The following is a 20,078-nucleotide window of genomic DNA, read 5'->3' on the forward strand; positions in this document are numbered from 1 at the left end:
GTTTTTAAATGCATGTAATAAAATACAAGAGATTACTAAGGAAACAAGTTATACTGAAACATAGTAACATATGTGCTCTTTTATCAATCTGTTAAGTAATAAGATCTAGGAGAAAGTTAATAACTAACAAAATTTCAAAGCAGCAATGAACACAAATGATACACTGAAATGTGGCAACAAATGTTAATGGGATATGAAAATATCTGTGAGTACTACTGGTGACAAAATACAGTTACTACAAATACTCTTATGAATTGTTACTTGTTGCATAACTTATGGAAATGCTAAATTCCAGTTAAAAATCAGAAAAACTTAAAGATGTAACATTTTTTCCCATCCAATTTCCAAACACTGAATTCTATACATTCTACCCCTTAGGAGAGAAGAGCCCCCATATTAACAACTCATTTAACCCTAAGACGATCTTACCTGGTGATATCATTATCCCCATTTTACAGAAGAAGATCCTGAGGCAGGTTTACATACTGCACCTACTGCAAACTAATGCAGGCACCCCAGTCCCATTGGTAGTGGAACCCTCACCTTGATAGGGGGTTTCCGAGTGATGTGGGAGACAAGGAAGTTCATGGCAATGTCCTCACAGTTGATGTATTCATCCACCATATCTCGGATAGCCTGAGGCATCACATAAGAATACAGGTAGGCATAATACTGTCAGGGAAGAAGAAGAACCATATACTGTTAGAGGCCACAGTTCCTTGGCTCTCAGCAAAAGTATTCAGGTATCTCAGGACTCTTAGGAAGTGAAGAGGAAGGGGTTGGGTGTGGCAGTCACTGGCATTTAGGGGGTTGGAGCCAGGGATGCTAAACATCGTGTAAGACACAGCTTCTACAACGAAGAATTATCCCATCCAAATTGCTGTTATCATCCACTTTGAGAACTGGAATTTTAATTAATCTCCTTGGTACCTCAGTGATTTTTGCAACAATATAAAGATCTGTCAAATTAGGTCAGACACTGATTCAGCTGAACGACATTCTGTCTCTGAAAAGGCAATAAGGAATAAGTGAGGGGAAAAGCCTGGTTGACTTCTCAGACTTCTCAATAAGTCATTGAAACATCCAATCCCTCAGTGCCTCACAGATTCTAGAATCTGATCACTTCTCACCATTGCCACTGGCTACCCGCTGCTCTAAGCCACCATCATCCTTTTACTGGACTGTTCATATAGTCTCCTAAACAGTCTCCCTGCTGCCATATTTTCTTCGCTATAGCCTTCTCAGCACAGCTAAGTGATCATGTTAAAACACAAATCCAACTCAAACATTTCACTCCTTTTCTAAACTCCTCAGCGGCTTTCAATCTCACTCAGAGTAAAAACCTAAGTTCTTACATGTCCTGCAAGGCCCACAAAGTGGAGTGCTGAAGCTGGCTCACGACTGCCAATGAACATTGATTTTCAAGAATTCTGTGAAACTATTTAGGAATTTCGTGAGTTTGTTATGAAAGACAGCCATCATTAAAAATACACTTACCTAAAAATAAAATTTAAGAAGTTATTTTAAAAAACCAATAAATACCTAAAGCTCATTACTTCTTAACTAATTTGTTACATGATACTACTATTTATTATATTTGACTGTTAGCTTGAGGTTCTTTATGTCTGTCATATCTGTATGGTAAAATAGTACGCAACTGCCCATCTCTTCCCAGCTCCATGGGCAGTTACTTATGTCAATAACCTGCCATCAACCATGGCAAGAATACTTGTATCACGGAACTGGCAAATGCTGTAAAACAGGGCAGATAGTGATGTACTGCCAATATGCAGATAATGAACAAATAGGTGAGGTGCCCAATAAAACTGACTTATATGTTTTATTACCTTAAATAGTAGAATCTATAATGACTGCAAAATTTCTGTAGCACACAGTGGTTTGCTGGTTATCTTGAGGCAAAGTACTTAAGAAATAGTGATCTTAGAAGATGAATTATATATTTTTCTTTTACAGAAATACAGGTGATTAAAATCTGTTGACCCTTTAAATGGCCAATGGCTGTCATTAGTCTGCTAAGGAGAATATATTACTAAGCACGATCCATATCTTCATCAAGAGAAAGGTGACATTATAACAAGAAGAAAGAACTACCTTTAAAAAAAATATGGAGAAAGTATTATGAAAAGAAATATTTAAAGTATTTCCACCATTATGTGATTTTGATGCAAAATCATTTATAAAAATCTATAAAAAGTCATATCTATATTTTTAAAACATAGAAAAACTTTAACCTGTTTAAAAATCTTATAAATGAAGTTTCAGTGCAGTTAGAACCTACCCTAAAATACGAAAATGTAACACCTTCTCATTAGTTTGCTAAAAAAAAAAAAAAAAAAAACCAAAAAAAAAACTAGCATCACAGAAGATAGGAAATTCTAGTCAATTTTAACAAAATGCTATCAAATTGATAGATGAGTATCATGACTTAGAAAGTCTGGCAATAAGGTGTTTCTTCCAGGAACAGTGATTAAAATCAAGTATCAAAACTATGCTTAATTTTAAAAAAACCTCTGACTTGTCATAGCACACATTGTCAAATCAAGATTTTTAAAAATAACAAAACATATTCAATCATATTGCTTTCACTAAAATTTAAGAATTTAGAATAGTACTTTGAAACTTCATTTTACCTTTATCTCAACCTTATAAAAATGTCTACAAATACAGTAGTACATACATCCAATTTATAAATAAATATACAGGTACAGGTTGAAAATTTTTTATTGATAGGAACTTAATCAAAAAACTTGATTGTTCCAGATTAGGGAATGACTAACTTAATTGCTTTCAAGGACCAAACAAGTAAGGTAAATAAATGACATTTTAAAGAAATAGGTATAAGGAAAAAAAGAGCCGTGGGGCAAATAAGCACACACGTGCCCCTCTACAGAGAACAGTGGCTGTGCAGCTCCAGCCGGAGGTGCCCCTGTGTGGCCTGATCTTCATTTTCATTAAAGTCCGGATCTTTTTGTAAAATCCACTGCTTTTTAAAGTCTGGCGATATATGGGACAGCACTGGGGGGCTACATAAACATTTCTGTAAGGCCCTGAACGCTTATGGGCTGCTAGTTTGTAATCTCTGCTCTGGATTTTCAAATAGGAAAAATAACTAAGTTTTATTAAGTAAATTATTTATTACTTGAAATTAAAGGGCTCTGACTATTGTAACTTTTAAAGAACAATCAGAGAATTTGAGAAGGCATACATTTCAGAAGAAAAGTAAATTCTCCTGGTATGAGCAGACACTGCTAAAATAGATGGCTCTTTCTCAGATGACCAGGGTGAAAATAAATGACTCTTAATTATGTATAATTTCTCGGCCATATGCTCTCTAACCCTGTTTGCAACCCCCAGCCCAACCATAGCCCATCCAAGTTTTGAAAACAAACACAAGAGTAAGGTCAAGAATGAGATGAGCACATTGGCTTTACACATTATATTTTAAAAAGTAAAAAAAAAAGCTGAAAGTTTAATGACTTCTTAGGCTAGTTCAAAATGTCCCTAGTAAGATGACTATCAAGGTTCTATTTAAGATGACTTTCAAGATGCTACCATCTGAGAAATAAAATATATGAGGGACAAAAGATTTGAGGGAGTTGGAGGGGCAGATGATGAGATTTGGGGAGAAAATTCAGTTTGACATACCAGAAGGGACATATAGGTATGTCCTGAAAACAATTAAACATATGAGTACAAATCTCAGAGAAGGACCAAGGCTGGAATACAGATACAGAAATCAGCTTGTAGGTGCTAAGAAAAGCCACAAGACTTTGAGAGTATGACAGAATATTTAAGGATAACACAAAGTAGAAAGAGCACTAGATAGAAGCTACGACCCTGGGCTACTTTAACATTTATGGGGAAGACAGTGTGTTGGGTGGGTCTCTCATGAGGGCAGTGAAGTGGCTATAATGTCAGAGGGCATGGAGTAGAGAGCAGGATAACGGGCCAGATGCCAACATCCTTGATGACCATGATGGAAAGATTACAAGGTTGGTAGGTATCAGCAACAAGACAGATGCCATGATCCTCAAATGAGAGTTTATATGACAACTGAGAATTACCTAGAAATCTCACTGATAAGCAATGAAAATAGTTCTCTATACCTTCCCTGCTCCAAAGTACACATCTGGGGAAATGAGCAGCCTCAGCCCCCATTTATGAAAGAAGGACAGGAATGGGCTAACGGGGAAGCACTGTCCTCAGAGAAAAGTCAGGTTTCAATCAAGCCAAGGAGATAGAGGAGGTGTTCTATGAAGTGGGGGTGTAGGCGACTTGGCTATCTCAGAACAGGGATTCTTCAGAGCCCAGAGCAAGGACTTGGGAGAGAAGGTACAGAGCAGCACTACACAAGATAAATATAATATGAATCGCATATATCATTTTAAATTTCCTAGTAGCCACATTTTTAAAAGCAAAAAGAAAAAGTAAAATTAATTAGTAATATATTTTACTTAACCCAGTGTATCCAAAATATAATTAAATTTTAGCATATAATCGATATAAAAAATTATTGATAGTTTATATTCTTTCTTTCATGCTAAGTTTTCAAAATCTTGTGTGTACTTTACAGTTATAACACATCTCAATACTGACCAGTCACATTTCAAGTGCTCAACAGCCACATGTGGCCAGTGGCTACTTTATAGAACAAATGAGATATAAAGGGAAGATGAGTCAGGAGCAAAAAAAAAATAGAACAGTTTAGCGATAACAGTTCAAGAGAAGAGTAACAACTGAAGGGACTTAAATTTTGGATAGTCATTGAAAATCAGGATGTGAGTCATGGTAAAAGTTACAAGCTCTAAGGGATCAAACTGAATTTACGGAGCCACAACAGACAGAGGCTTGTGGTGGGGTTTGGGATAGTGGTGGTTAGCCTGAATCAAAGAGTACCAGGGTCAGCCTTCCACTGGCCAAGCCACATCTGGAAGGCAATGTTGAAAATGGATGGTAGTTTAGCCCAGTTTTACAGAGAGCGCTAATGCTCAGCAACAGGAACTGATTTTCCTATCTCATCCGAACTTGTTATTACAGAGTTACTCTAAGCCATCTTGATCACTGTCTTTAAAAATAGAAATAATTTACTTCTGGCATAGAAGGGATGTATCAGAAATTCTAGGAGTTTTACCTTTAGGGCAGGATTTCACTACCACACAATAGCTCAACTCTTACCAAGTTCATGCCATTCTCACCAAACTTTTTCTTACCTTGTGAAAGAAGGCAGCACCTGTCAGCACCATGGACAGCTCACAAGAATAGTTGGAGTTGTAGAGCCAGGACTGATGAGGGATGTCCCACGCATGGTAACGGCCAGGGAAACCCACAATGCGGTCCCGTGCTTCTCTCCACACCCTCAAAAAACACAAGCACATGCACACACCTGAATACAAAGCTCTACGATTACCAGAAACATTTAAAATTACTGCCTCCGTCTTGCTGGCTTTGGTCCTTAGCCTGTTAACTTTTTTCTTTTTTTAAAAAAAATAATAAAATCAGTCACAAGCCAAACAGAATAAAAACAAAGAGTATCACATGTGCTTCCTTAATAAGCACCTGCTTATTGTTCCTCTAACTTCTTGGCAGCCAGCATCTCTCCAGCCCTTATGGAAAGAACAAGCTGGAATAACGTGGGTAAGAGCTCTAAGTCAGGGGTCTCAAGAGTGGGGTCTGTACAGCAATCTGCTAAGAAGCAGGAAGAAGATATCAATTTCTATTTCTATTTATTTTTAATCTCATTTCTTAATAAGTTTTGGTTTTAATGAGCATTATGTATAGGACTTGTATATAATTTATGCAGACTGCATGCTTAACTTTCCTATTACTGAGAGAATGAATACACCATAAAAGCAGCTTAAGAGACCACAAGAGACAGCTGCCTGCAGTACAACAGCCTTGATTTGAGTACAGCTGAGAGAGAAACCTTCACCAAGAGAAGTAGTAGTCTATAGAACCATACAAATGAAAGATTTCAAAAATGCAAGAAACAAATTGAGAATTCAATATGTTTCCAGGATGAACTTTTTATAGCATCTCCAAATTCATAGGTAAGGTAGAACAAATTAAATCAGTTCCCCAGTTTCCCAGGCTAAAATTGCAGAGCTGAAAGCACTTCTGCTCCACAGAACCTTACAGCCCTGCAGAAGTGCTTCAGGGGTCCTGTAAACAATGAGTCATCCCCTCCCCACTCCATGTCACCCCTAAATGGATATTTAAACTACCTGAGTACCTCCCTCATCAATTACATGGAATTTCAATTCCTAAAACACATATGATTTCATTTCAAAGGAGTTCCTCTTATTAAGTTTAAAAGCAACTAATCTAGTCCAACAGATGGGAAACCACAACTTCTATTCACAACATTAACAGATGGGCTTTCTGCCACCTCCTACCCAAACCCTTACCTCTATCCTAATTTATTTCAAAAAACTGACTCCAAATTACTAACCTAAAAAACTGTAAGATGTTTTCATAATTTAACATATCCAGCATGTAAGGCTTGCTAATAAGTACTACTGGCATAAACAAATGTTATATCGATACTCCTAATAATTCTTATCTTTTCAAAGGCCCATTATTCCTACTAGTCCTGAAATATTCACAGAGGAAAGAATGGGAAGCTGAATGTTTCAGTCCTCTGATTTGGCTGATTTAAGTCCACATAATATAAACAGTTCTTAATAAAGCAAATCTCATTTGCTACACAAAATATCAAGGATATCAAAAAGTAACAATTTAATTTGTTAAAAGCTGTGAACCTTGAGATGGTTGACTGGGTGCTATCTATTAAATTATAAAGAAAAAAATCAATGTGGAGGCACAGGAATGAGATAAACTCAACACAAAGGCTTAATATATTCCCGGGACGATGCATCAAAAGTTTCGGATAGTATGATCTCAATGGCTATTTGAAAGTCAGGCATTAAAACATACCTATTATAAATAATGTTACCAATTTACATTTAAAAGTGTGACACATAATCAATTTCTTAATATTATATCCAAATTTGTGCTGCACTAGTTTTAACCCTTGTGCTATATCACAGATCATGCTTTGGCATACCTTCCCTTTAATAAATTAGTCTTTAAATGTGTTAAAAGAATAACTATCTATGCACTAGGTTAGGGGGAAAGTTTCAAAGGTAATTTCATAGCTCAAACATAAACACAAAGAAAATTTACTGAATAAACACAATTCTGCCAAACAACTAAAGAGAAATTTTTAAGTACCATTCCACTAAAGAATCTGAATCATGATTAATATCTTGTTAACATTTCAAATTTAAATACTATCATCTGTGAAATAAGTGCATCAATTCAATCTTTTCACAGTATGAATTTTGGCACATTATTTATATCATTTCCATAATAGTATAGTAGGTTAAGTAAAAAATATATTTATATATAATACACGCCAAAAAGTACATATTTTTGTGCAAGTCTATGTGACTCAAAACAATTTTTTAATGAACTTACTGAATAAAGCAAAGGTCATGTTACTATCAACATTTAATTTGAAACTGATTTTCTAATCTTCAAACCTTAGGCAAAATGGTTTAGAATAAAGATCACTAAATTAACATATTACAGTACATTAAAGTAATATGGACTTTATCATACAAAGAAACATTCTTATCCTTATTGGTTATACCTCCACATTTTTCCCTCTGGTTCATTAAGAACCAAACGACTTGAAACACAATGAGAAAATAAAGTGTAAAATCAACTAAAAATCAAAGAATGTATAAAAAAAGTAATGTGAGATTTTGTTTCTTAACTATCTAAAACAAGAGTTCTTTTCTAAATCTGAAGTTTCTTACAGTATCATATGTAAGCCTTCTCCTCTTACCCCCACCTCCAAAATATTAAAAAACCTATACCACACCATGGTAAAGAAAAAATGTTTGTTAACTCCCTTTGGAAAAGAAAACTCATACAGCAGAGCCATGAAGTTCAGAGAAAAAGATTAATGTCAGATCCAGTTGTGGAATTCAAAAATTCTGGTAAAAAAGATATATATCTCCAAAAACGGAACCTACTTTCTAGTCCACAATCTCACACCATCTCTTAAGCTTACACTGTCTTTTTTTTTTAATAAAATTTGTTGAGCTATAAATCACATACCATAACATTTACTCATTTAAAAGTGTACAAGTCATTGTGTTTTAGTATACCCACAGAGCTGTGCAATCATCACCACTACCTAATTTCAGAATATTTTCATCATTCCAAAAAGAAACCCCATAACCATTCCAAATCATTCCAAAAAGAAACCCCATAACCATTAGTAGTCACTCCCCATTCCCGTCTCCCCAGCCTATAGCAACCACTAATCTATTTTCTGTCTCTGTGGATTTGCCTATTATGGACATTTCATATAAATGGAATCATACAACATGTGGCCTTGAATGACTTTTCATTTAGCCCATTTTCAAGGTTCATTATGTCACAGCATGGATCAGTACTGCATTCCTTTTTATTAGCAAATAATATTCCGTCATATATATACATTACATTATGGTTATCCACTCAACAACTGATGCACGTCTGGGTTGTTTATACTTCCTTTGTTTCTGTTTTTTTTGACAATTGATTTTTTTGTGTATGGCAAAATGTATGTAACATTAAACTTACCATTTTAATCATTTTAGGTATACAGTTCAGTGGCATTAAATATATTCATGTTGTACAACTATCACCATGCACCCATCTCCAGAACTTTTTCATCTTCCCAAACTTAAACTCTGTGCCCATTAAACACCAACTCCCCATTCCTGCCTTCCTCTAGCCCCTGGCAACCACTGTTCTACTTTCTGTCTCTGAATATGACTACTCCAGATGCCTCATATCAGTAAAACCATATGTTTATCCACTTACGTTGTTCATACTTATTGGTTATTATAAATAATGTTGCTATGAACATTCATGTACTGCTTTTTGTATGAACATATGCTTTCAATTCTTAGGCCTCTTTTATTTGTTCTTTAAGAACACATTTACAAAAAAGAAAAAAGAACATGTTTACCTCTTTCTTTGCTACATGAGCTGAAATCAGCCAAAATGCATATTACCTTTTCCCAGAGGGAATAATTCTTATTATACCTGCCCTTTCCTTTTGTACCTAGGTCTGTTTTATTCTCGTTCAGGTAAAATAAGAAAATTGGAGAGATTAATAAGAGAAAGCTTTTAGATCAAAGGATGCCCAAACAAATGAAAAGAGAGTAAGGATGGTAAAAGGTTAGGATGTACAGCCAGAGATAATTCATCAGTACCATAACCAGAGGCTAAACCTCAAATTTCCAATGATTGTTAAGAGAGACAATGAAAGGCTTGTTATTCTCTTACCACTTGGAAATCTGTTGACAGATGGAAAAAGTCAAAAGTCTTCCTAAATCAAGAGCCATAGAAAATAGCAAACACCAGCTATCTTAATAAGCTCCAAACTCATCAAAGCAGGACCACTTATCTAAATCATTCTTAGTATCTAGAGGTGGTCGGCAGTGCTCCTGTTAACATCTCACACCTGTTCACAGATCCCAGCCCTTTAGCATGCTCTGAAGTACACCATGCTATATCGGAAATACATCACCTTCCCCTCCCTCACCACCACCATCAACAACAACTGTGATGGCAAAGACCATGTCTGGAATTATCACATGGCTTCCCTGCCTTCATAAAAACAGGAAGAGAGAGCTGGCTATTGATTATTATGGTACAAAGGAACATACTCCAATTTGGTTGGATTTTTATCACAGCTAACAGACTCTTGCCTTAATAATGGATGTCAAAGGAAATGTGAGTGGGAGAGAGGAAGAACAGATGTTCTAATTTTTCAGAAACACGTCAAATAATTCTTTGTAGATGGATTTGAGACAAATACAGCAAAAAAGCTGCTGCTCTTTTCATCTGAGCATCTGTACTTATTAACATAAACCAAAAGAAGCCTGACGGTTAGGTGGGTCAGGTTTTCCATGAATAGAACAAAGGCACCGAGAAGAGTTCTCCATCCTGGATCCAGACTTAAATAAGATCTCCAAGGAAATCTACACCTGTGCTTCTTAAACTATTGTGAAGAACTAACTTACTCCATTATCCATTATTGTGGATTATCACTTTTAGAAAATACAAGAAAAATGAATTGCATGGTTTCTTAAATATGACACCAAAAGCTCAGCCAAAGAAAACATAGATAAATTGGACTTCATAAATAAATGAAACTTTTCTGCTTTGAAGGATACCATCAAGAAAGTGAAAGACAACCCACAGAATGGGAGAAAATATTTGCAAATTTGTAAATCTTACCTCTGATAAAGGACTTATATCTAGAATATAAAAAGAACTCCTTACAGCTCAATAATAAAAAAACAAATAACCCAAATAACAATGGGCAAAGGATCTGAACAGAAATTTCTCCAAAGAAGATATACAAGTAGTCACTAAGCACATGAAAAAATGCTCAACATCGTTAGTCATTAGAGAAAAGCAAATCAGAGAAAAGCAAATCAAAACTACACTGAAATACCACTTCACACCCAGTGGGATGGTTATAAATAAAAACCAGAAAGTAAGTATTGACAAGGATGTGGAGAAAATGGAACCCTTATACACTGCTGATAGCAATAAAATGGTGCAGCCACTTTGGAAAATAGTTCCTCAATACTACTCCTAAGTATATGTCCACGAGAAAGGAAATGTTCATACAAGAATCTGTACATGAATGTTCATAGCAGCATTATTCACAACAGCCAAGAAGTAGAAATGACCCAGCTGTCCATTAATGGATAAATGATAAACAAACTGTACATATCCATACAAAATGAATGACACATGCTACAAGAGAGATGAACCTTGAAAACACTATGTTAAGTGAAAAAAACTAGTTACAAAGGGGCACATATTTTATGGTACCATTTATATGAAATATCCACAATAGGCAAATTTATAGAGACACAAAGTAGATTAATAGTTGCCTAGGGCTTAGAGGGGTTGGAGGGAAACGCTAATGGGTACAGGGTTTCTCTTGGTAACGAAGATTTCTAAAATAGATTGTGTTGAGGGTTGTGCAAATTTGTAAATATATTAAAAACCACTGAATTTATATTTAAATGAATGAACTGTCTGATGTATGAATTATATTCAATAAGTGTTACCCAAAAGTGAACTACAAGATAAACAAACCCTTGGATGTCACGGTAAATGTCAAATTGCTTTAAAAGTTTTAAAATGCTCACCCTCGATTTTAGTACCTACCTTACTATGGACAGGTAATAAAGTGTCCATGGGCCAGCATGCCAGTCATGACATATTTTGAGTAGCCCTGATCTACTACATTCTTTTACATGTGATGTTCCCTCAAGAGGGATATTTAAGTCTCAATAAGAACTACTAAATTCAAGAAAAAGGTGCAGTTCAGTGGTTGAGTGGAAGTTCTGGAGTCAGACAAAACTGCAGTAGAATCCCAGCTCTGCCACTTACTTTCTAGCTCCACAGTTTTGCTCTCTGGGATCTCGATTTATTCCTATGTAAAATGGAGACGAATACAACTCACATCCTCAAGTTTCAGGAGGATGTAAGATAAACCAAAGTACTCAGCTAGTCTCTGGCATACAGTAGGGGTTCAATAAACGTCATGCATCATAACACCACCTCCTCCCCCTCTTTTTCCTCTTGAATCTCTGCATCCAACCTCATCTTTCCTCAAAGCTTTCAGGCCCCAGAATTCTGGCACTGTTCCACTGCCCCAATACACAGCAACATGTTTCTGCCTGCCTGGGAGTTATTCCCCCTCCTCTTAACACAAAACCCTCACATTTCCTTTATGAATCTACTCTTTGCCTCCACTCTCAGCCCCTATGGATTTCGGGTACAGGATGATCTACTTGCAGCTCCAAGAGTAGGCAGGTAACCCTGGCCTAGCCGATCACAGAATTCCATCTCCCTGGCCTCAGAAAAAGAGCCTATATGAGAACAAAGGTAACACAGAGGGAAGCAGAGGCTAGAGATGAAAAGAAAGAGTTCTGACATCACCTAAGGCCCTGGATCCAACTATGTCTTAACTTTTAGCCCTTACTATCTCTAAAGATGTCTCAGTTCCTACCAGCTAATAAATTCACTTGGCTGCCTGATTCGGGTTTGACTTAGTTTTCTGTCACTAGCAAATGAAAGTGCTTCTGTACTGAAAATCAGCTTACCGAAACCCAAACATGATTTCATCATGGCGAAGGTGAGCATCATCATCAATAGACAGGATGGCCTCTGTCTCAATTTCATTCCAGGGCAAGAATCGATTATTCAAACTGTTCTTTTCAGTACGGACCACCTGTAAAAAGGAAAGAAAAACACTAACGATCAATTCTGCACCAAAGAACGCAAAACCAAAACTGCCTTTAGGTCAAAGAAGACTGGCTGAATTTACTAATTTTGCCTGGTTACCTACCACTTGTAAAATCTACCACATGACTTTCAGGAATAAAAACTGCCTAATAATTTAGCAAGTGAATAAGAATTTCACATTTTAAGCTTTATTCATCTACTAATTTTCTTGTGAAACAAGCTAAAGCTGAGGATAATTCACATATGCAATAAACACAATCTAGGGAAATTTTTAAAAACTTTCCCAAGAGAACACAAGGTGGCAGAGAACAGCTGTGATGATGATGCCCGGCTCTGGAATCCCCCCGTTTGCTCATAAACCTTAAAACCGAACTCAGAAATTCCTTGAGTCTACGTCATTTCTGACCAATTTTAAAGCCTTTTTTTTGGTATTTAAAATAAAAAGGGGATTGCCTATCCTGTTGAGGTTAATTATTTCAACTTTGAAATTCCTACCTGTAGCACTGACTATACATATAAAAGCTTTTTCCCTCAGAGCTGTACACACCTAAATTCAGTAAAACTAAGTTTGTGTCCACAGCAAATTCCAATTCAAAGACTCGCTATCCAAAGTGACCCATACATAAAGGGGATCAAATATATGGCAGCTAAAGGAAACTGGACTTTGGGTGGTAAACACACAATAGAATATATACAGATGTCAAATTACAATGTACACCTGAAAATTATATAAATGTATTAACTAATGTTACCCCAATAAACTTAATTTAAAAAATAAAAATAAAAAACAATGTGACCCATACATGCAAAGCAGTATTTTCTTCATAAAACAAAGATTAGTGTACAAACAGAACTTCATTATAATTTTTAAAAATTGTATTTAAGCCATATCTCAGATAAGCAGTTTACTACAATGTAGGCAGTAACTTTGTTATTCACCTCACCCCCTAATACTCAAATAAATGAGGATGACCACATTCACAGTACTGTGATAGCTCATTTTTATGGTATCTATAATTAATTAATTCGACTAATGAGGAACCATCATATTATTTTCAAACACTAGAAAAAGAGAACTTGCTGAGTCATCTTTTTAGAAAACCAGGATGGGTCATTTTAGTTTCAACAGGATGTTTTACTTGTACTGAGGATAACCTCTACCTAGCATGATGAATGTAATTATATTTGGAGTCTAAAAGTTTATTAATGATTTCAAAGGTACTTCCATGACCTCAGGAGTATTGTCTCAGCTTAAAAATACTTTCTCCTATTCTTCTACCAAAATTACTCTTCCCCCTGGAGCCCAGCTCAGATGCCTCCTGCTGCCTCCCTCACCCGTTGTCAAAATTAATCACTTCTATGTTCCTAAAGCAGAGTCCTCGTACTTCAATTAATTCATTTTAGCACACTCAAAACCAATTAGTTGAGAGCTAGAAGGGCCTCAGAGATCATCTGGTCCACCTCACTTTATACATGGACAACTGGCAAATGGCAGAGTTAGATTCTAACTCCCACCTTCTAACTCCAAATCAGTCTTTTCCTGCCAATCCTAAATTTATAAATCTCACTGAACCAAAGCACCATGGAAAATACATTATTAATTCGTGTATCATCAGAAAGAAAAATGCTGCTAAATAAGAAAGCACATTTAATAGTCTATCACTTAGAAGGTGTACTTTATTAAAAGATTTTTAAGACTCTGCCTCAGCCCCAGAATTCCTCCCAAGTCAGTACAGGGAAGGATCTGTAACAGATTTGCTACCACATAGAACAGATGTCAGAGCCAAGCAACAGACACAGAAGTCCATCTTGCCCTGCAGCACGTTTGATTGATATGAAAATCCCTGAGCTTGTAGCCCAGGTCTACCAAGCTCAGATTCAGCAGTGACAGAACAAAGGCACAGAGGCCTGGGTCAGAGAAAAGAGAGGAGAGGGGAGGGGGAGATGGCCAAGTACACAGCACAACAGCTGCCAGGCTCTGTCCCCGGAGGGATGGCCAGAAGCAGCAGTAGCCAAATGCCAACTTTGGCAACGGTAAAATGCCCTCTATCTTAAGACACATCCAATTTCGCATGTTAAAACATAAAATAATGTCCACCTTAGAATCAACGCTCCAACTACCATTCATTTTACTTATACGTAGCATTCATTTTACTTTCCTAACATGACCACCATTCATTTAATATGAACTGCAATTCTGCTGGTTCAGGTGAACGAAGTTCTCCTCAACTCTAGCAGTAAATATATGCAGCTTAAAATCCAGTAGTTAACACATATAGCTTAAAATGAAGAAAAAATAACTGAAAAATCCAATTCTTGACTATTCCATTGTAGATAACCAATTTTGTGAGTTAATCACCAGGAGGATTATCAGCAGCAAGATTAGTAATCCAGGAACATAGCACAGCGCTTTAATACTGAGTATAATTCAGAGACCAGCAATTTAGACATCATCTGGGACTTAGAATGCAGAACTGCAGGTCTACCCTAAAGCTATCAAGTCAGAACCTGCATTTTAACAAGATCTCCAAATAATTCCTATGCACATGAAATTTGGAGAGGCACTTAAAAGCATGGCTTTGGAGACAATCAGAAAAGCTTGAGTTCAAATTCCAAGTCCACCACTTATTAGATATGTGACTGTAAGTAAACAATCTCTCTGCTAAATTAAAACAGCACCATGTTGTCTGCAAAAACAAGCTGTTTATCAGCCAAACTTGACAACCCTATAAACAACCTAACGAAACAAAAACTAAAACGTTTGTGATGTGATACCTAGAGTGTATCCAGTTTTTTGTCCAATTTACAAAGTAAATCAAATCAAGGGGGCTTGCTTGTTCTTTGGAAGCTTTGGACAGAGCAGAAGGTCTCGTATCAAATGTGTTTTGGCCTAGATTTCATATAGTTTTTGATGAGCTCGGGCGCGTTCAGGGTGGTATGGCCATAGACTCATAGTTTTTTGAGCAAGCTTAATTAAAGTCCATTAAGAGGCAAGTAAGTTCATTAAAAACAACTACTATGGGTTACAGGCATATAGTGTACATAGTACCTCTGCTTGTCCTGGCAAAACTCCTCTGGGCTGGATGACAGCAAGATTTTCAGGATTAAAAACTGAGGCAATAGCCATCAGAACAAAAGAACAGCTTTAAGGATTCACAGAAACATAATCAAGTATTGCGGCAGCTTATTTGTGGTTAGCTCACAAATAACTGCAGTCAATAAACCTGGTTTAAGAATTTAGAGCAGATTCTCAACTAGGAGTGATTTTGCCTCCCCTACTCTCCCACCCCTGGGACATTTGACAATAACTTCGGAAATTCTGGTTATCACAACTATGGCGGGGAAGGCAAAGGAAGGTGAGCTACTTTTATCTGCTGGGCAGAGGCCAGGTTTGCTGCTAAATCCTACAAAACACAGGATGGCCCCCACAACAAAGAATTAGCCAGCCCAAAATGTCATTGACCCCACTGCTGAGATATCAACTTAGAATCAGCCACTAGGAGACAGTAAAGTAAACTTCCAAGAATAAATGTAGCTCATTATTTAAGGACAATCAGCTTTTCCTCCAAACCAAAGAGAGATTTCTACCCTTACAAACTTTGAAAATACAAACTAAAATAATGAGAGGAAAAAGAGTAAAAAATTTCTTCTAGCAGTTTTACTTCAAAACTATAATGTTTAAACCCTAGAAAAAGCTCAGCAAGCCAACAATTAACCACGCTGGCATCAAAATCAGTAGGACAAAAGACTCAAAGATTTGTAATGCAGACATACAGATCAGCATTGGCCTCGAAGAGTTTGTGAAATGGCAGATGAGAACGTCAAAGAAATGAGTCAACCAGAGTACTATGCCATATGTAGGAAGGAGTCTCATTTTTGTTGATTTTGTTTTGTTTCAAATGAAAACAATGCTCCCTCCTTCGTTAACAATAGCTATCTTTTCATGCCTTATGATTATGAATATGAAGACTTACCTTCAAGTTATTAACTACTGGTGTAATGCTGACCAGAATGCATAGAGCCCAGCATCTGGCATACAGCAGGTGTTCAACACGTTTTATAAGTGAAAGAATGAATAAATGAGTAGGAACACCTAATTTATCCTTGCTCATTCTATTTTCAAAATATGAAATAGACTTGAGACGTTTATAGATAACAACTATAAACAGTCAAAATTAGAATTTAACCTAGTTTTCTATAGCAAAAAATCCATCAATCTACAATAATCAAGGAGCAATAGTAACATTTATTTTTCTTGTTTTACATACAGTGCTCCCTGATGATGCCTCACTAGTTTTTTACCATCATTCATAAAAGCCTTGACTTTCTCATTGTACCTTTCTTCTCAAGTGGAACCGCAATCATGGCCTAGAATCCTACCACATGCAAATGTATTCAAGTGCATCCATGATCAAAAAATAGTGACTTCAGTTAACATTCTGCTTGGTTTGTGAGGAATCCTGGAGTTTATGAATGATAAAAGAACTACTACTCTAATAGGATCCTTTCTCCTAATATGTTAAGAAAACATTTGGCTTCTAAATCCATGCATAGTCAGCAAATCCACATTAACTAGCAAAGTATCAACTCATATCATAAATTAGCTACCCTGATAAATCTGAATCTGAGTTAAATAGCTAGCAAGCATCTCCTAATATCCAACGGATTGAAATGTAAGTAGTTATTGCTATGAATAAGGAACAATGGACCAGTTCAACAGTTTAGTAAGTGATGGTTGCTCAAGTGAAGCAGAATAATGAATGTGGATTCAAACGGACTATCTAAATAAGGAATTTTTTATGAAAGCAGCTCATGATAGTCATAGGCCTTTTAGTCAGGTCTTTTAAGTTGATAGGCAAGAAAACTAGGAAGAGATTATGTGAATTAACTCTAGTCATAAAGTAGACTAAAAACAGAACATAAAAATGTAGAACATACCTGAGAATAAAATTAGAAACTATATGGAAACTATAAAAACACATAATGCTATCTACTAAATCCAGCAATTTGAATAGACTTATAATGTTGTTTTATCTTTAAGATCAAATTTTGCCCAGTCAAACCCAACAGTCACGTCTGCAATAATACAAACACATGCATAATACACTTCAGTAATGAATCCACTTCTGAGAATGAACCTTATGTCAAGCCATTATACAGGCAATAAAGGTAAACAGCTACTAACTTTTGTCCTACCTCCTAATCTTCCCTCTAACTTAAAGAAGTAACCCATCATAGAGCTTGGAAATCAAGAAAATGAGGTCTAAGGAGCACATTGTCACGTATGTACTACTTGTGAGGTATGTGAAATAGAGCTTAGGTGATTTGGTGGAGAGATGATCCACAGAGGAAGGACAACTGAAAAAGGAGCACTGAAGCTTCTTCCTTTTTCAAGGGATGCATTCATTCAATGAAGTGGTGTGGGCAAAATGTAAGGAAATGCCAAGACAAAAGGTAACACAGTGGACTGGTTTTCCATTGATAGCTCAGTTTAAATTTGAGTCTAATACGGTATAAAAATTATATTATAAAATTATTAAATTATAAAAGCTGCCAACAATCCCTGTGAAACTAGGTAAAACAGCTTAGGTTAGCATTTCAACATCAAATGAGAGAACGCATAATCAAGAGCATGACACTGTGCCTAACTGGCACATAAAAAAATGCTCAAAAATTGTGAGGTTATTGTAACATGAGATTAATACAACCTCTTCCTAATTTGTAAACATTTTATTTATGTATATATATGTATGTAGATGTGTACATACATATAAATATATGTGTAAGTACACACGTACACACACACACACACACACACACATTCTCTCTGTGCCTTTCCAAGAAATTTGGATTTGGAGATCTAAAACAATAAAATCCTGTCTCAGATTCCTTACTCTGCATTAGTAAAAAGAGTCAATATGAACTAAGAAGGGGAGACATTAACCTAAAGATTTGATTTGTTGCAATTAGTAAATCATTTATGAAATGGGACTTCAGCAATTCTTCAATAATTTTTTGCTATTAATTTCTAATTTCTGGTAGCTTTCTTTTATATACAGCCCATTCTCAAATGGAAAATGAGAAATACAGCATTAGCTACCAAGTTATTAAGTAAAATACTGTCACACACACACACACACACCCCACCCAGATCACCAATACCTAGTGAAGTCTACTAGACTTTGCACAATCTTAGACCTAAACTGGACAAAGCTTTTCCTGTTAATTTCGCTTAGAAATCACAATTTTAGGAAATTATCATCTGATACATTCAAGTAATATTTTTAAAAGTTGAGTGGGCACAGGTAAAAAATAAATAAAGTGTATCAACTTTCTAGCTTTTAGAATTATCTCTATACTTGCCTCAGGCCTAGCCAGAAGTAAAGCCTTTAACAGCCCAACTGGCAGAGGCCCAAGCCTCAATATTAATGACACCAAGTTTACTACACAGCCAATTTCTCTTCCAGTCTTCCTTTTTTTCCCCTTAGACACTACTAGGGAAATGGTGTTAAAATCACTATCTTGGCATGACATTAAGTTCCCCAAACAGAACTCTCCTTTTTAAATTCTAATATTAAGAGCTGGGAGGGAAAAGGAAAGTGAAAAATAATCTCCATATCGCTATAGTTTTCATTTGGAAAAAATGGCACACTGTGGCCTCACCACTTCCACAGAGATTTTGGAGTCTACTAGGCGGTGTGGTATGCTCATCTCTCAACTCAGCATTTCCACCACTACTACCCTGGTCCAAGCCACCAACAAACCCCTCATACCCAGGCTACTGCAATAGCCTTTCCACTGTTTATGCTCTTTTCCCTATAGTCCTGTAGATATGTTACTCCCATTCAAAACCTCCAACGGCACCCTAACACATGTGAAATGAAATCTAGACTCCTTACCATGGCCTACATGGTCCTACATGCGCTGGACTTTGCTTTCTCCAACCTTCCAAACTCTCCCCTCAAGCACTTCACTCTAGATACACCGAGTATTCTTGCCATGTCTTGAACATGACAAGCTTCTTGCATTTGCCATTCTCTGTATGTTCCTCCAGAATTTACAGTCTATTCCTTCTTCATTCAAGCTTCTGCTCAAATGTCACTTTCTCCAAGAGGCTTTCCCAGGCATCCTGTGTAAATTAGCTGTACCCTTTATGGAAAAAATAATTAAGAATCGAGGGAATGGCAGTCACAAGATTGAGAAATGAGTACACGCTGTAAAGACAAGCAATGTTTTGAGTGAGCAAGACTATACTGTTGATAACTGAAAAATGTCCCCTTCATAACAGCCAAAGTTTTAAAACTCCAAGAGGACAGATTTTGACATTCTCATTTCCACAGAATGCTCCCACAAGGCCACACTATTTACTACTATTTTCCAGAATATAAAGCAGAGTGAGGAAGGTGTGTTAACTGGTCAGAATAAAATAACAACTCAAACCAAAATTTTGGGTGGGACTATGACTCTAGAGATCACTTGGAAGTTTCTACTGGATGACTCAATAAACTCCGACCAGACCCAATCCTCCTACAGATAATAACTACAAACTCTGAACAAAAATACCAAGAAAATAAATTATCTAAGGCACTAGACAGTGAACAGCAACGGCAAATTACAAAGGAGAGCTGAAATTTAGGAAGGAATTACCAACATGGGGAGAATCAGAATTCTCTTACCCAGAGAGTGGGCCAGAGTTGGTACCACTCAGGACAGCTTCAACTCAC

At 36.5% G+C, this 20,078-nt stretch overlaps 1 protein-coding gene across 7 annotated transcripts in view; it reads right to left on the reverse strand.

The window, feature by feature from the left end:
* The window catches only part of EXTL3 (exostosin like glycosyltransferase 3), a 53,904-nt gene that overhangs the window by 5,594 nt on the left and 28,232 nt on the right, over positions 1 to 20,078 (reverse strand). For all 7 annotated transcript variants that reach the window (XM_039875858.1, XM_039875862.1, XM_039875860.1 and 4 more), the window contains 3 exons: positions 12,213 to 12,340; positions 5,232 to 5,376; positions 544 to 672 (listed from right to left, as the gene is read on the reverse strand). In XM_039875858.1, the coding sequence (XP_039731792.1) occupies positions 544 to 672; positions 5,232 to 5,376; positions 12,213 to 12,340 (402 nt within the window). The remainder of the gene's footprint in view (positions 1 to 543; positions 673 to 5,231; positions 5,377 to 12,212; positions 12,341 to 20,078) is intronic.

The sequence above is a fragment of the Pteropus medius genome, unplaced genomic scaffold (genome assembly GCF_902729225.1).
Source record: "Pteropus medius unplaced genomic scaffold, Ma_sr-lr_union100, whole genome shotgun sequence".
Taxonomy (NCBI): Eukaryota; Metazoa; Chordata; class Mammalia; order Chiroptera; family Pteropodidae; genus Pteropus; species Pteropus medius.